General features: G+C 38.6%; 3 protein-coding genes across 3 annotated transcripts in view; 2 read left to right on the top strand and 1 right to left on the bottom strand.

Moving 5' to 3' along the window:
* LOC109233349 (WD repeat-containing protein 20-like) overlaps positions 1-1,071 on the top strand; it is an 8,548-nt gene extending 7,477 nt beyond the window's left edge. Inside the window, exon 11 of the mRNA XM_019399199.1 lies at positions 65-1,071. Within this exon, the coding sequence (XP_019254744.1) occupies positions 65-466 (402 nt within the window). The 3' untranslated portion in view covers positions 467-1,071. The remainder of the gene's footprint in view (positions 1-64) is intronic.
* On the bottom strand, positions 2,281-3,010 carry LOC109233348 (trypsin inhibitor 1). The gene is made up of 3 exons (XM_019399198.1): positions 2,900-3,010; positions 2,751-2,786; positions 2,281-2,626 (listed from the first exon to the last, which is right to left on the bottom strand). The coding sequence occupies exons 1-3, from the start codon at positions 2,943-2,945 to the stop codon at positions 2,424-2,426; spliced, it is 285 nt and encodes a 94-aa protein (XP_019254743.1). The 5' UTR covers positions 2,946-3,010; the 3' UTR covers positions 2,281-2,423.
* LOC109233347 (trypsin inhibitor 1-like) lies at positions 6,002-7,012 on the top strand. Its single transcript, XM_019399197.1, has 3 exons — positions 6,002-6,142; positions 6,272-6,313; positions 6,646-7,012. Exons 1-3 carry the CDS (start codon positions 6,097-6,099, stop codon positions 6,846-6,848), a joined length of 291 nt encoding a protein of 96 aa, XP_019254742.1. The 5' UTR covers positions 6,002-6,096; the 3' UTR covers positions 6,849-7,012.

The raw sequence follows: 15,268 nt of genomic DNA, 5'->3' as shown, positions 1-15,268 counted from the left end.
AAAAAAAAACACTCATACTATTGGCTGTATGTCTCACTGTTTTAATTGGATTTTTTTTTTGTAGGACACACAATTGCTCTTATGGGATCTGGAAATGGATGAAATTGTAGTACCAATGCGTCGTCCTCATGGTGGATCACCAACTTTCAGCACCGGGAGTCAGTCATCTCATTGGGATAGGGCTTGCCCTGTTGGTACTCTTCAACCTGCTCCAAGCATGCGAGATATTCCAAAGCTATCGCCCCTGGTCACTCATCGTGTTCACACCGAACCACTCTCTGGCTTGATATTCACTCAGGAATCGGTCCTTACTATCTGCCGCGAGGGGCATATAAAGGTTTGGGTGAGACCAGAGTTTGGTGAAACCCAAACAAGCAATTCGGAGTCTTTATTAAGTACAAGCTTGAAAGATAAGCCACCAATATCAGGGAAGGTTGTCAGTTCCAAGTTACAAGCAATGACCTAACAGTTATCAGATTGTGTTTGTTGTGGTTTTTTTTTGGTGTGTGGGGGGGGGGGGGTTGCAAAATGGAGGATTCAACTAAATGGGGCTCCTTTTTACAAATGTCAGTAGCCATTTGTTGATCTTCAGATTTGTTTGCTCATCGTATTGCGTAAAGTGCAGTGAGATTAACCAACTAATTGTATTGCGAACAGCGACGAAGATGAGAAGAGTGTCCAAGCAGCTTGTAAGTATGATAGGCAAAAATAATTGAGGTTTGGTCTCTTAGAGATTTGTAATTCCTAGTTCCCATCCTCACACCTTTTGACTTTTTTCGTTTTCTCTTCAGCCAATTATGATTAGAAACTGTTGGTTGATTGTTGATTAAGTTGGGACTACCTCATGGTATGCCCTGTTCTACATTATGGACGCAGCTTTATCGGTTTATTTAGAGCTCATTTTTATGGAATTTTTCTTATGCAAGTAGGTTAGTAGGGCCTAAACTATGAATGGAATCAGGTACAAAGTTTCAAAATGTACCATACCTTTTGTTGATTGTTTAGATTTCTTTTTTCCCTTGAAGCAGAGCATGTATAAAAGTTAGCTTTTAGAGATTTTTGTCTTTATTGTATTGAAGTTTCCATGTTGCGCTCATACTATTTTCCGGCTCTGGTTTCTTAGTACCTTGCCATTGTTACTGGATATTGATATTGCTTTATCCATCTATTTTTCTTGTTCTTAGGTTGCTGGTACTATCTTTCTAGCCCCTGTTATTGTTCTATTGTCTCTTTTCATCTTCTTGAGCCGAGGGTTTATCGGAAACAACCTCTCTACCCCTCAGGGTGGGGGTAAGGTCTGCGTACACACAACCTTCCCCCGACTCCCACTTGTGAGATTATACTCGATTGTTGTTGTCGTCGTTGTATTGTCGTTTCCACTATAGATTGTGGATATATGCATGTATTCTTGCCAAAGCTCCGCGTTGTCTGCAGTTTACAGAGGGTTGTTAAAACCGAGTTTTGTTCAGCAGCTTGAATCCTTGCGGCCTTGTAGAAAAACTGTTGGTTGACCGATGACTTATAGTTTTCATACTGAATTACCTCATGGTAAGCAACATTATAGCAGCTTTATGCTGGGGATCTGTTTATATAGAGCTCTTTGTCATTGAGTTTTGCTTATGCACTTAGGTTAATTGGGCCTGTTCTTGAGCCGAGGGTCTTTCGGAAACTGCCTCTCTACCTCCATAAGTTAGGGGTAAGGTCTGCGTACACTTACCTTCCCCAGATCCCACTTGTGGGATTTCTCTGGTTCTTTTATTGTTGTTGTAAGTGGGTTAGTTGGGCCAAACTATGACTGGATACGCACAATGCAGTTCTTGGATCTGATATACGTCAAAATTCTCTTTAATGAGAAACTTTTACATCAACACGGTCCCACAAAGCCTGTACCCACTTTCAAGATCACAAGTTTTAATTTTCTTTTTCCGTATCAAGTCATACTACGTCGAGTAACTATTTGCAACTTTTTTGGATGTTCGAGTTGGAGTTATGTTTTAATGAAACGGAAAGAGTAACTATTTGCATCTTGTTTGGATGTTCGAGTTGGAGCTATGTTTTAATGGTCATCAAGATATTGAGCAGTGAAGGTGCCGACATGAACCAACAAGGGTTGTGGTGGGGTGGTAAGTACTCCTTCATCCTTAACCAGAGGTCTTGAGTTCGAGCCCCTGGGAATGGAGTCGCCTTTGTTAGGGAGCGCTTTACCCCATAATGCGGGACTTCCTGGGGCAAATCCAGATTAATACCATAAACGGAAGGGACAGGATGACAAACTAACACTAAAATTAAAAGCCACACTTATTTTATCACCAAACAATTTTGATTACATATGGAGAATGGAGAATTAACTATACGGCTCCATTTATTTTCTTGGGGCTAGTAATATACTTAAACACTTGACGCGAGTAAATTATTTATTTCCCCTAACCAACCCGGGGAATTTGTACAACAAAGTCCAACACATTAACAAAAAGACGAACTCGATTACATCTAAAATCTTTTGTCACTGGAGAACCATTCAGTACACTTGGAACATTAGTTAGTTTTGAATTTTCCTTCTGAATTATTTCCCTTGCAAACTTAGCTGGTACACCAATAAGTTCTGGCCATGTCTCCTTTTTCACTCCTATAATTTATATATATAATGAGAGAGAAATTATAGTGAAAAAAGAATAAGAAACATTATGCACAAAAGATTAGGTAATATATATAGGAATTAAGAAGTAGGAGATGAAGAGTAAAAGCCAAACCTGGGCAACTGGACTGAGCCGTGAGAGGTTGAAAAACTGTTCATAAAATAATTTACGTTAAATTTTGTTTGAATAAATAGAAATAAATGTGAAAAAAATACTTAAAAATAAATGTGGGAAATTAATAAGAGAGGGGAATAAGAGCTAACGTGATGCAAGAAGCAAGAAAGTAACCACGAGAGCTAACTTCACCATTGTCTTTAATTTTGTCTAATTTTCCTTGCTTTTATGTATAATATTCATTTGGTTTTCTGGGGATATTTATAGGAGAGTTTGTGCCTAAATTACATGGTATACTTGTTTGTTTAAGCAACCATAGCAGACTAATTTAATGTTGAAGATAAGCTTGATGAGTTGTCCCTAACCATGTCAATTAATTAATTTCTTTTATTTGTTGTTCTTGTACGAATTCAATTAAAAATATGTATAATAGTTGAATGTTTACAAAATCCCATGTATATTTTTTTATTCAAAAAAGAACCAACACCTTGTAAGCAAATGATCCATATACATGATACTAACTTACGTCAAGATTTAGGCTTGATCATAAAAGTGTGCTTTATATTAAGCCTAGACAAAGGCCTTTAATCCTTAGGGGTCGTTTGGTAGGGTGCATAAAAATAGTACTGAATAAAATGTACCCCATTAGTTATGATGTGATTCGTTATGCTGTGATTATTTCTTATAGACTGTTTAGTTTGGTGTATTAAATATTTCGAAAGGACACTTCTATCGTTATACATGTTTATCCTTGTATTAAAAATCTTGATATTACTAATGCCATGATTTGTTATGTATAAGAATAATACTGGATAGAGTGTATAAATAATACATGTATTAATTATACATAGGTTGAAAAATACTACTACCAAATAAAAGATTAATTCTTCTTTCATTTCTTTTACTCTTAGTTTTTCTTTTTGAACAGTCAAAACTTCTTTTTTTTTTTTTTTGTCTCGGTTGCATTACTCATCGCCTCAACCATCCGATTATTTTCTGATTGGATTGTCTTGTATTGCAATGATTTCACTTTTATTTGAATTATTAGTTAATCTATAATAATTGCTTACAAATTATATTATTTAAAATTTTATGGAATTGTTTTAATGGATATTACAAATTAATGAAAATAAAAGATGAAATTTGTTTAATAGAAATTAAAAAATAAAATTAAAATGAAAGATAATAATATAATATTGAAAAGAGAGAAGAATATAAAAAAGAACATTCTCTTTTGGGGGAAAAATGGGGGAATGGTTTGAGTAAGTTGTTCCCAAAATGGAAAATCCCCATTTTAGGAATAAAAAATGGGGTAAAAGTTGGAGATGCCTTTAATATATCTATCCAATTTGTCAACTACTTATTTTCATATTTCAATATTTGAATTTTCAATACGGGAAGATCCCAGGAAATTGAAATGATGCACGAAACTGAGAAATGGTCAATTATTTCAAATAAAATAACAAAAGTATAAGATTGCGTATTACCAAATAACCAAACTTGTACTATAATATATTGAAAAAGAAAACTTGTACTGCAATGTTTCCACGATTAGGGCCACTATCTTATTTTTATATTTTGGTTGTTTGACCTTTAAGTTGATAATCAAAGTTCAAATATTGAAAATAATCAGTAAAATGCGGCTCATGTCTTTTTCCAAATATTCCCACGTCTCAATAAATTAATGTACTGTAGTTGCTTAGAGAACAAGGATCTCTCTATTTAGTGATTTAAATTATTATTATTATTTATTTATTTTTGCAATTTTGACTTTGAAATTCATATCTTTTCACACGGCATAGGGCGGCGAAAGGAGTTGTAACCCGTGTTATTTTTTTTTGGTTTCCCACCCGGTGTCCGGTATCCATATTGGAGCCCGACTATATTCGGATTCGCATCGGGTAGGGCCTCATTCGGGGGTAGCGCTCCCTACCAAGGATTTTTCCATACCAAGGCCTCGAACTCGAAACCTCTGGTGAAGGGAGGAGGAGCCCCATCCACTGCACCACATCCTTTGATGGTGTGTTATTTTGTGATGAGACTTGAGCATCATATTTCTTCTTCTTACCCTAAAGTACTTAATTATTTTTTAATTGATGAACATTATTAGGTTAAAAAATAAACCAGAAGGTACATGATTTTGTAAAACATTCAACAATAGGAAATATGTTTAAATCAAAGATTAGCTAATTGGAATCTGCTGCATGAATCATAACTATCCACTTCGTTCTATTTGAATCTATTTCATTACATTGTTCTTTTGGGCCTTAGCTGCTGATCCGGGTTATGTTTCTTTTGACGATTAATTTATTCTCCATCGTATTACTAGCCGATCTTGCCCTTGCCATATTGAGGTTATATCTAGTATATTCAGAGTTTGCCTCGATTTGGTACCGCTCTCGCGTCCCGCACTAGCACAATATAATGCTTTACCCCTAGATATTATAAGTCAACTGTTGTGCCTCTGACATTTCACCCCTAACCACAATACCTTCACTTAATTTCACTCAAACTTTATTTAGGTCAAGGATAGATCACTCAGGTTCGGGTCCATATATATAAGCAGTGATAATTGCGCTATAATGATTCACTTTCGCTACAGCTCCGTTGGATTCCATTAACCAAGCCACTGCCGACGAGTCGTCGGATCCTTCAACAGGCACGCGGGCTATCCACTTCGTTCTATTCGTATCCGATCCATTTCATTCCATTATTCTATAGTTAGAGATTTAACATAAAGCACTAGAGGCTCTGGACAATTTCTACTAAAATAAACATTTCTATACAGCTGATTAAGAGAAAACTCCTACCAATAGTTAATTGGTATCATCCAAAGTGTTGCTTTAGCTAGGTCAACATGAAAATGTTAACTCATTCAATTCCGAAACAAATGAAGGAAACCTTAGAGTAACCATAAAGTTGTCTTTGTGTAACTTAGGTCACGTGTTCGAACTGAGGAAGCAATCACTAATAACGCTTGCATTAAAGTAATAGGCTGTCTACATCACACCTCTAGGGATGCGACCCTTTCTTAGACCTTGCGAGAATACATAATGTTTTGTGCACCGGGCTACACTGTCCTACTATGCGAACAATCAATTCATGATATTAAAAGTCAACAAGAAGAAAATTAAGAGCGGGTCATCGACAACTCATCAATTTTATCTTTAAAATTAAATTAGTATACTATGGTTGCTTCGAGGAACAAGTAGCTCATGTAATTGAGGCAAAAACTCTACTATAAATATCCCTACAAAATCCAAATGAAATTATCCTACACATCACTACTTTGTTTCCTTAATCTCAATTCTTCAAAGCAATTAGAAAAATAATTAGACAAAAGACTATGGAGAAGTTAGCTTACGTCGTTGCTTTCTTGCTTCTTGCATCTCGTTAGTTCTTTTCCTCTTCTTATGCTTACATTTATTTCAACTATTTTATTTTATTTTTATTTTTGTTTTTCACATGTATTTCTATGTATTGATAAGAAGGAAAACTTATGTACATTATTCTTTGAACAGTCTTTCAACCTTTCATGTCTCAGTCCGATGATGGTTGCCCAGGTTTGGTTTTTACTCTTTTGTCTCCTGCTTCTTCCAATATTGTTTACCCTAGCTTCAATTATTGAAGTTTATATATAATTATGTAATGAGAGTTTTGGAGCAATAGTAAAGTTGTCTCGTGAGACTTATAGGTTACGGGTTCGAGCTGTGAAATCATGCGACTGATGCTTGCATCCGGTAGGATGCCTACATCACACCCCTTGGGATCCGGCGCTTACCCGAACCCTGTGTGCATGCGGAATGCTTCGTGCACTGAACTGCCCTTTGTTTTTATATATATAATGATTGTGCTTTCGTAATATATTTGTCTCTTGATTATATGTAAACTATAGGAGTGAAAAAGGAGACATGGCCAGAACTTCTAGGGGTACCAGCTAAGTTAGCAAGGGAAACAATTGAGAAGGAAGAAGCAACACTAACTAATGTTCAAACTGTACTGAATGGGAGATTTGTGACACAAGATTTTAGATGTGATCGAGTTCGTCTCTGGGTTAATGTGTTGGATTTTGTTGTACAAACTCCTCGGGTTGGTTAAGGAAAATTATTTAAGTATTTAAATAAATTGGAGCCGCTCGTATAGTAAATTTCTCCATGTATTAATTCCACTATATGTTACTATCATCCTGTCCATTCCGTGTATGATGTAAATTGCTGCATCTTTTTATTTTATTTTAGTAGCTCTGTTTTATTTGGAGTGAAGTATTGAACTGAAAGGAATTTAATTGGATAAACGTAATCAACAAGGATTCGTATAATTGACTCCAATCAAGTAATTTGAAATCAGGAACGAAACTACCATTTTAGTTATAGGTTTGGACGAGCCCATTAACTTTTACTTAGATTATGTATTTGCATTAAAAAAATTCATTAAATATGTATAAATATTCAAATTCAAATCCAATAATTAAAATGAGTTATGAGTTCGATGACAAATTTCGAATTCATAAACTTCAAGTCTGGTTCCACCTCTCTCTGGAATTAGTGGCGGAGCCAGAATTTGAAGTTTATGAATTCTAAATTTGCCATGGAACTCATAGCTCTTCTTTATTACTAGGTTCGCAGTTGAGTATATACATTTAATTAATTTTTAATAGAATATAATGTATAAGCAAAAGTAAGTGTGTTCAGCTGAACCCACACCTAGTAGGCTCGCTCCGACCCTGTCTGAAATTGAGGTGTAATTGTTGTTATTTTATTTTTTGATAAAAGCATAATGTATAGTTGTACGGCTTTTTCTCTTTCAACTTCTCTTCTACTACTAAACCAAATGGGGGAGAAATTCAAAAATAGCCATATTTACAAGTGGTCATTTAAAAATAGCCACAATTTCAAAAGTAATCGAAATTTAGCCACTTTTCATGTAAAGATAAATCTGAACGAAAACACAATTCAAATCCGGAAAGTACTCCAGCATAATATACCGGAGTTCCAGTATAATATACCGATCCAGCATAATATGCTGGAAGTTCATACACAGGTGCTCCAATCTCCAATATATTATACTGGAACTTTCCACGTGTTGGAGTTCCAACATAATATGCTGGAAGTTCATACACAGACGCACCGATCTCCAGTATATTATGCTGGACCGGACCTTGTTACAGCAAAATAGTGGCTATTTTTCAATAACTTTGCAAACGCTGGCTATTTTTGAATGACCAGTTTAAAAACTAGATAGCCCGTACTATTTTTACAATCAAATGATGAAGATCCAATGATCTCCGTCATATTTCCAAAAGCTTCAAAGGCCCATGCAAAGAGATTCACAAGAAGACCAAAAAGAACTCAAATTACACACAAAGAAGAAGTGCTCTTAATGTAAGATTGTAGTAAAAAAATGACTTGGGTTTACAAATGAAAGATTGAAGCTATTTTTATTTTTTGGTGGAAATAATTTTCGTCAAAGAAAATACGAAATTTCTCTTTAAAAAATGTGAAAGTTGTTTTTACTTTTCTTTTAGTTGTATTCTTAAGTGCTCGTATTTCTTCAAGGCATTAACTTGGTATATTCGACCTTAATATTCAGTAGCTAATATTGACTAACGACAACCATACTTGTGTCACGATCCGAAATTCCCACCATCGGGATCGTGATGGCGCCTAATATTTTACTTGATAGGCAAACCAACGTTAGAACAACTTATCCATTTTCAACAGTTCAAATTAAATGATAAGACAGAAGCTGAAATAACAGTAATAATCTAAAGTAAAAATGCGGAAGCCATAACGTCTGAAATATCTAATACAACCCTGGACCCGGTGTCACAAGTGCACGAGCTACTAGAATAGTACAAATAAGGGTCTGAATAAAACATAAAGCCGTCTGAGGGAAAATACACAGCTAATAAAAAGGAAAGGGGGCTCTAGGAGCTACGGATGCCGAGCAACTGTACCTCAAGTCTCCGCAAAGCTAGCCAACTCGAGCACGCTAATAATCGCCGCTGGGACCGACTCCAGAATCTGCACAAGAAGTGCAGAGTGTAGTATGAGTATAACCGACCCCATGTACTCTGTAAGTGCCAAGCCTAACCTCGACGAAGTAGGGACGAGGCTAAGGCAGGTCACTTACACTATAACCTGTACGCAGTATATTATAAAGACATGAGAAGAAAATACGGAACAAAATAGGACAGTTAACTGAGAAAAATAGCTAAATCCTCATGAAAACCAGAGACGATCAGAATTACCAATCATTAGAGTTTCGTATGAAAAATACCAAAAACCAACACATCCCAAGGAAATAGAATCACATAAATTATTGCGGCGCACAATCCGATCCCACCGTACAGCACAATCCTCCCTTATTCTACCGTAATAATATCAATAATCATAAATAAATAAATATATGTTGCGGCGCGCAACCCGATCCCACCATATAACAAAATCAGTATCATAATTCACCCTTATTTCACCGTATCAATCCACCCTTATTGCACCTGTTGCGGCGTGCAACCTGATCCCACCATATCAGTACAAATTCACCCTTATTCCACCATATTAATCCACCCTTATTTCACCTGTTGCAGCGTGCAATCCGATCCCACCATATCAATATCAAATATTCATTGAGTACAATCAAATCAATAACTCAAATCACAAGGACCTCTACGATTGATGAATATGAAGCTGAATCAGAAAGGAAGCCTCGTACCAAATTGAGAATTTACATATACAATATTACACGGCAAGACAAGTCCGGTAAAAAATAATTAAAAGGTGCAAGTAGGCCAATTAAGGCAATAATAGCGAGTCATGAAAGCATGGAAAGGTCTAACATTTTTAACAGGAGAATCAATGATTAACAGGTAGCAATTAAAGCATGGAAGACATTTAAAGCACAAAACAGTTAAGGCATGGAAGGAAATAATTAAGAAAAAGCGGAAAATCAGTGAAACAAGTAATTCGGTGACGTATAAGCACTCGTCACCTCGCATATATGCCGCAATACATGAAATTCACGTAGCACATAGTCCGAGGGTTCCTAATTCCCTTAAATCAAGGTTAAACTCAACGCTTACCTCACTGCGCAGTCAACTCAGAGCTCTACCGGGGCCTTTCCCCTAGAATCCGCCTCCAAACCACTCGTATCTAACCACAATTGACTCAATAATGTCAAATATTGCTAAAGAATCAATTACAATGCATGAATTTAGGATTTTCATACTTTTCCCCAAAAATTCAAAAATCGACTCGGGCCCGCTTGGTCAAAACCCGAGGTTCAGACCAAAACCCATCAATCCATTCACCCTTGAGCCCGATTATACAATTAGTTTCAGAATTTGACCTCAAATTGTCACGACCCGGATTTCCCACCCTCGGGAGTCGTGATGGCGCCTACTAATAGGAGCTAGGCAAGCCAATTTAATTTTACACTTCTCTCAACATCATTAACAGTATAAAGAAGAACGAGGCAATTAATATAAAAACGGAAGTCTCGAAACATAAATAACTGAAACCAAGTGCGGAAATTCAAATACACCTCTACCCAGATCTGGTGTCACTAACTCACGAACTTCTGCTAAATGCTAAATACAAAGTCTGAATAAGAATACAGTACTGTCTGATCCGATACAAGGGAAATCAAACGAAAGACAGAGATAAGAGAGACTCCGGGCCATGCGGACGCCAGCAAGGCTACCTCGGAAATCTCTGGACTGAAGTAAGCTCCCAACGCTCCTACTGCTGTCCAAAGGCTCCTGCTCCGGTACTATGATCTGTGCAAAAAGCACAGAAGTGTAGCATCAGCACAACCGACCCCATGTGCTGGTAAGTGCCTGGCCTAACCCCGGCGAGGTAGTGACGAGGCTAGACAGGACCTACCAAAAACAACCTGTGCAGATATGTATATACAAAGACAACAGAAATAACAACAGATAATATCAACTAAAAAGGGGAAGGGGGCATGCTCGGGAAAAAAATACAGCGTATATAGATCAACGGATATCACGACGAAGCTATCTCAATGCCATAGCTCATATATAAGTGGTCGGCGCGCCACACGATCCCATTTCTTAATTCATAAGTGGACGGCGTGCCACACGATCCCATTTCTTAATTCATAAGTGGACGGCATGCCACACGATCCTATTTCTTAATTCATAAGTGGACGACGTGCCACACGATACCATTTCTTAATTCATAAGTGGAAGGCGTGCCACATGATCCCATTTCATAATATACTAGTGGTCGGCGTGCCACACGATCCCATTTCATAATATATATATATAAGTGGACGGCGTGCCACACGATCCCATATTATAGTTCAAAATATCTGACTTGCAAAGAAGGCCCCATTAGGGGAATTCGACAACATAACACTTTAACCCGGCAAGGGTACAGCTAACAGCCCGAATATCCCGGCAAGGGAGAGTACGTAATAATAGTCTACACGTCCCGGCAAGGGAATAATCACAACACATCCTCTTTTAAATCACTTCTCTCTCGACTATCACATTCTTGTTCGAGCCAACGCTCCAAAATATGCCAATCACAATTCTTCCTCAACCGTTCACATTATATGAAATTTATCAATTAAACAAGGAAGTTGTGTCACATCATTCGAATTAAAAGCAATTAAGACTCACGGTCATGCTAGACTCCGATGCATAGACAACCGTCACCATGCCTATACACCGTACTCCACATTTAGCAAGTAGCAATTAACATCCTAATCCTATTCCCTCAAGCCAAAGTTAGAACAAACACTTACCTCAAATGCTCCAAACTCAACTCAATCCTCTAGTATAGCTTTACCCTTCGAATTCACCACCAAACCGCTCGAATCTAGTCACAAATTACTTGAGTGTATCAACAAAGGCTAATCTAATAAATTTGAATGCATGAAAAGTGAATTTCCCAAAGTTTGTTCAAAAATCCCTAAAATGCCCCCGGGCCCACGTGGTCAAAACCCGAGGTTCGAACCAAAACCCGACTACCCATTCCCCCATGAACGCAAATATATAAGTTATTTTGGAATCGGACCCCAAATTGAGGTCCAAAACCCCCAAAATTTAGGAATACTGGCCCTCTGAACCTAGCCATGCGGACCGCGCAGAAATGCACCGCGCCCGCGCGGCTTCCAGCCCGGTCCGCGCGAAAATGACCGCGGCCGCGCTGGGGGCCTGCAACACCTGGACCTGCAAATTTCTGACACTTCTAAGCCTAAGACCTCCCAGGACCTACTCAAAACTCACCCGAGCCCTCGGTGCTCCAAACCGAACATGCATATAAACTCAAAAACATCCTACGGGCTCATCTGTGCAATCAAATCGCCAAAACAACATCGAATTAGGCCTCAAGACCCATGATTCCTTCCAATTTCCATGAAACATCAAATTTACTGCTTCTAGCTCAAAACACGTCAAATGACGTCCAAATCTAACCAAACTCCACAGCAATTGCTTAACTCACACTTAAGACTTGTGTCGGGCGTCGGAACCAAAATACGAGCCCAACAGTACAGTCTTCTAAACAAATAACACTTTCCAATTATTTACTTATTACCAGAAAAACAATTTCACATAAAAATTCATTCCTCGGACTCGGAACCTCGGAATTTGATTCCGGGCACACCCCCAAGTCTCATATTTTCCTACGGACCCTCCGGGACTGTCGAATCACGAGTCCGGGTCCGTTTGCCCAAAACGTTGACCGAAGTCAAACTTAATCAACTAAAACATCAAAATTTTATTATCTTTCTCACAAATTCATATATAGACGTTCCGGCTACGCGCCCGGACTGCGCACACAAATTCGAGGCAACCCCCAAGTGAGGTTTTCACGGCCTCAGAGATACAGAGATGACCCTTTGGGTCGTCACAGAAGAGTTTAAGTTTATATAACTGAAAACGAAATGCGGAAGTTTAAAAACAAATCCCTACCCAGAGTCTGGTGTCACTAGCTCACGAACTACTAAAGAGTGCTACAATAAAAGTCTGAATAAGAATACAGTACTGTCTGATCCGATACAAGGGAAAATCAAACGAAAGACAGAGATAAGAGAGACTCCGGGCCATGCGGACGCCAGCAAGGCTACCTCGGGAATCTCCGGACTGAAGTAAGCTCCCAACGCTCCTACTGCCGAGGTCCAAAAGCTGCTCCGGTACCGTAATCTGTGCAAAAAGCACAGAAGTGTAGCATCAGCACAACCGACCCCATGTGCTGGTAAGTGCCTGGCCTAACCCCGGCGAAGTAGTGACGAGACTAGACAGGACCTACCAAAAACAACCTGTACAGATATATATATACAAAGGCAACGGAAATAACAACAGAGAACATCAACTAAAAGGGGAAGGGGGCATGCTCGGGGAAAATACAGTGAATACATGTCAACGGATATAACGACGAAACTACCTCAATACCATGGCCATATATAAGTGGTCGGCGCGCCACACGATCCCATTTCTTAATTCATAAGTGGACGGTGTGCCACACGATCCCATTTCATTATATATATAAGTGGTCGGCGTGCCACACGATCCCATTTTATAATATATAAGTGGTCGGCGTGCCATACGATCCCATTTTATAATATATAAGTGGTCGGCGTGCCACACGATCCCATTTCATAGTGAATAATACATATAATCTTTCTAAAGGATGCCCATTAGGGGGAATTCAACAACATAACGATTTAACCCGGTAAGGGTACAACTAACAGCCCAAATATCCCGGCAAGGGAACAACAACAATAATAGACTACGTGTCCCGGCAAGGGAAAAGTCACAACACTTTCTCTTTTAATCACTTCTTTCTCAATTATCAAATTCTAGTTCGAGACAACGATCCAATAATATACCAATCGCAATTCCTCCTCAGCCCTTCACATTATAGGAAACTTAGCAATTAGACAAGAAAGAATGTTTCACAAAGTCCGGTTCAAACACATTTAAGACCCACGGTCATGCTAGACTCCGGTGTATAGATAACCGTCACCATGACTATACACCGTACTCTTCATTTAGCAATTAGCAAATAATATCCTAATCCTATTCCCTCTAACCAAAGTTAGAACAAACACTTACCTCAGTCCAAGAATAGCAATCAACTCTCCAATACCGTCTTTCCTCTACAATCCGACTCCGAAACAACGATATCTAGGCATAGTCAATTCAATAATATCAATAAAGACTCGAAAACAAAATCCCATAGCCTAAAAATGAAGTCCCTAGCATTCTTCGAAAAATACCAAAATTCGACACCGGTCCCACATGGTCCAAACACGAGGCTCGGACCAAAACCCAATCACCCATAACCCCACGAGTTCAAAGATATATTTTGTTTTAAGATTCGACCCCAAATTGAGGTTGAATCACCCAAAATTCTCAAAACCCTAACTCTACCCAAAACCCCTAATTTCTACTTTGATTTCATGATTTAGGGCTAGGAATTTAGTAATTAATAGAGGAAATTGAAGAAAACAAGTTGAACAATGCTTACCCAAGAAGTTTTGATGAAAGGGAGCTTCAATGGACGCCTAAGTGCTTGGAGAAGAAAGGAGTTCGTGTATTTTTATTAAAATCCCGAGCTACTGTTCTGTTTTTAACTTAAAAATTCGCTGGGCAAAATTGCCCTTCGCGTTCGCAGGAGAGGGGCCGCGTTCGCGAAGGGTAAACTGGGTAAGCTATCGCGATCGCGTGGAGACAGACGCGAACGCGTAGAAGGAAATTGCTGGGGTCCAGGAACTATTATACGCGAACGCGGTCAAGTGTCCGCGAACGCGAAGAAGAAAAAGGGCTAAGCCCTCAGGGTCAGATGACTCTACGCGAACGCGAGGCGAGGGATGCGAGCGCGATGAAGTAGAAGGCTAAAGCTACGGGAACGCGGAAGAGACCACGCGAACGCGTAGAAGAAAACACCTGCAACAGCTGAAACCAAAAACCTGCTACATTTCCTAAGTGTAAAAACACCCCGAACCACCTCCAATTCACTCCCGAGCCCTCGGGGCTCCTAACTAATCACACACACTAACTCAATAACATCCTACGAACTTATTCGAGCGATCAAATCGCCAAAATAACATCAAAAATCATTGAATCAAGGCTCAAGATCATCATTTTCATTTCAAACTTCATAACTTCAAATTTTAGATATTTAGGTCCGAAACACGTCAAATGACGTCCGATTTCGACCAAACTTTACAGAAAGCGCTTGACTCATATTTAAGACTTGTACAGGGCGTCGGAACAAAAATACGAGCCCGATACCATATCTTTTAATCAATTTTCATTTCCATTTTCCTTAATAATTTCAGAAAATAATTTCACAGAAAAATTCATTGCTCGGGCTCTCGACCTCGGAATTCGATTCCGGGCATATGCCCGAGTCTCACATTTTTCTACGGACCCTCCGGGATCGTCAAATCACGGGTCCCGGTCCGTTTACCCAAAATGTTGACCAAAGTCAACTTTAAACATAATAATATCAAAATTCATAAATTTTTACACAGAATTCATA

This window comes from Nicotiana attenuata, chromosome 10 (assembly GCF_001879085.1).
Source record: "Nicotiana attenuata strain UT chromosome 10, NIATTr2, whole genome shotgun sequence".
NCBI lineage: Eukaryota > Viridiplantae > Streptophyta > Magnoliopsida > Solanales > Solanaceae > Nicotiana > Nicotiana attenuata.
Note: the sequence above shows the minus strand (reverse complement) of the source record. Positions and strands in the feature narration are given on the sequence as shown.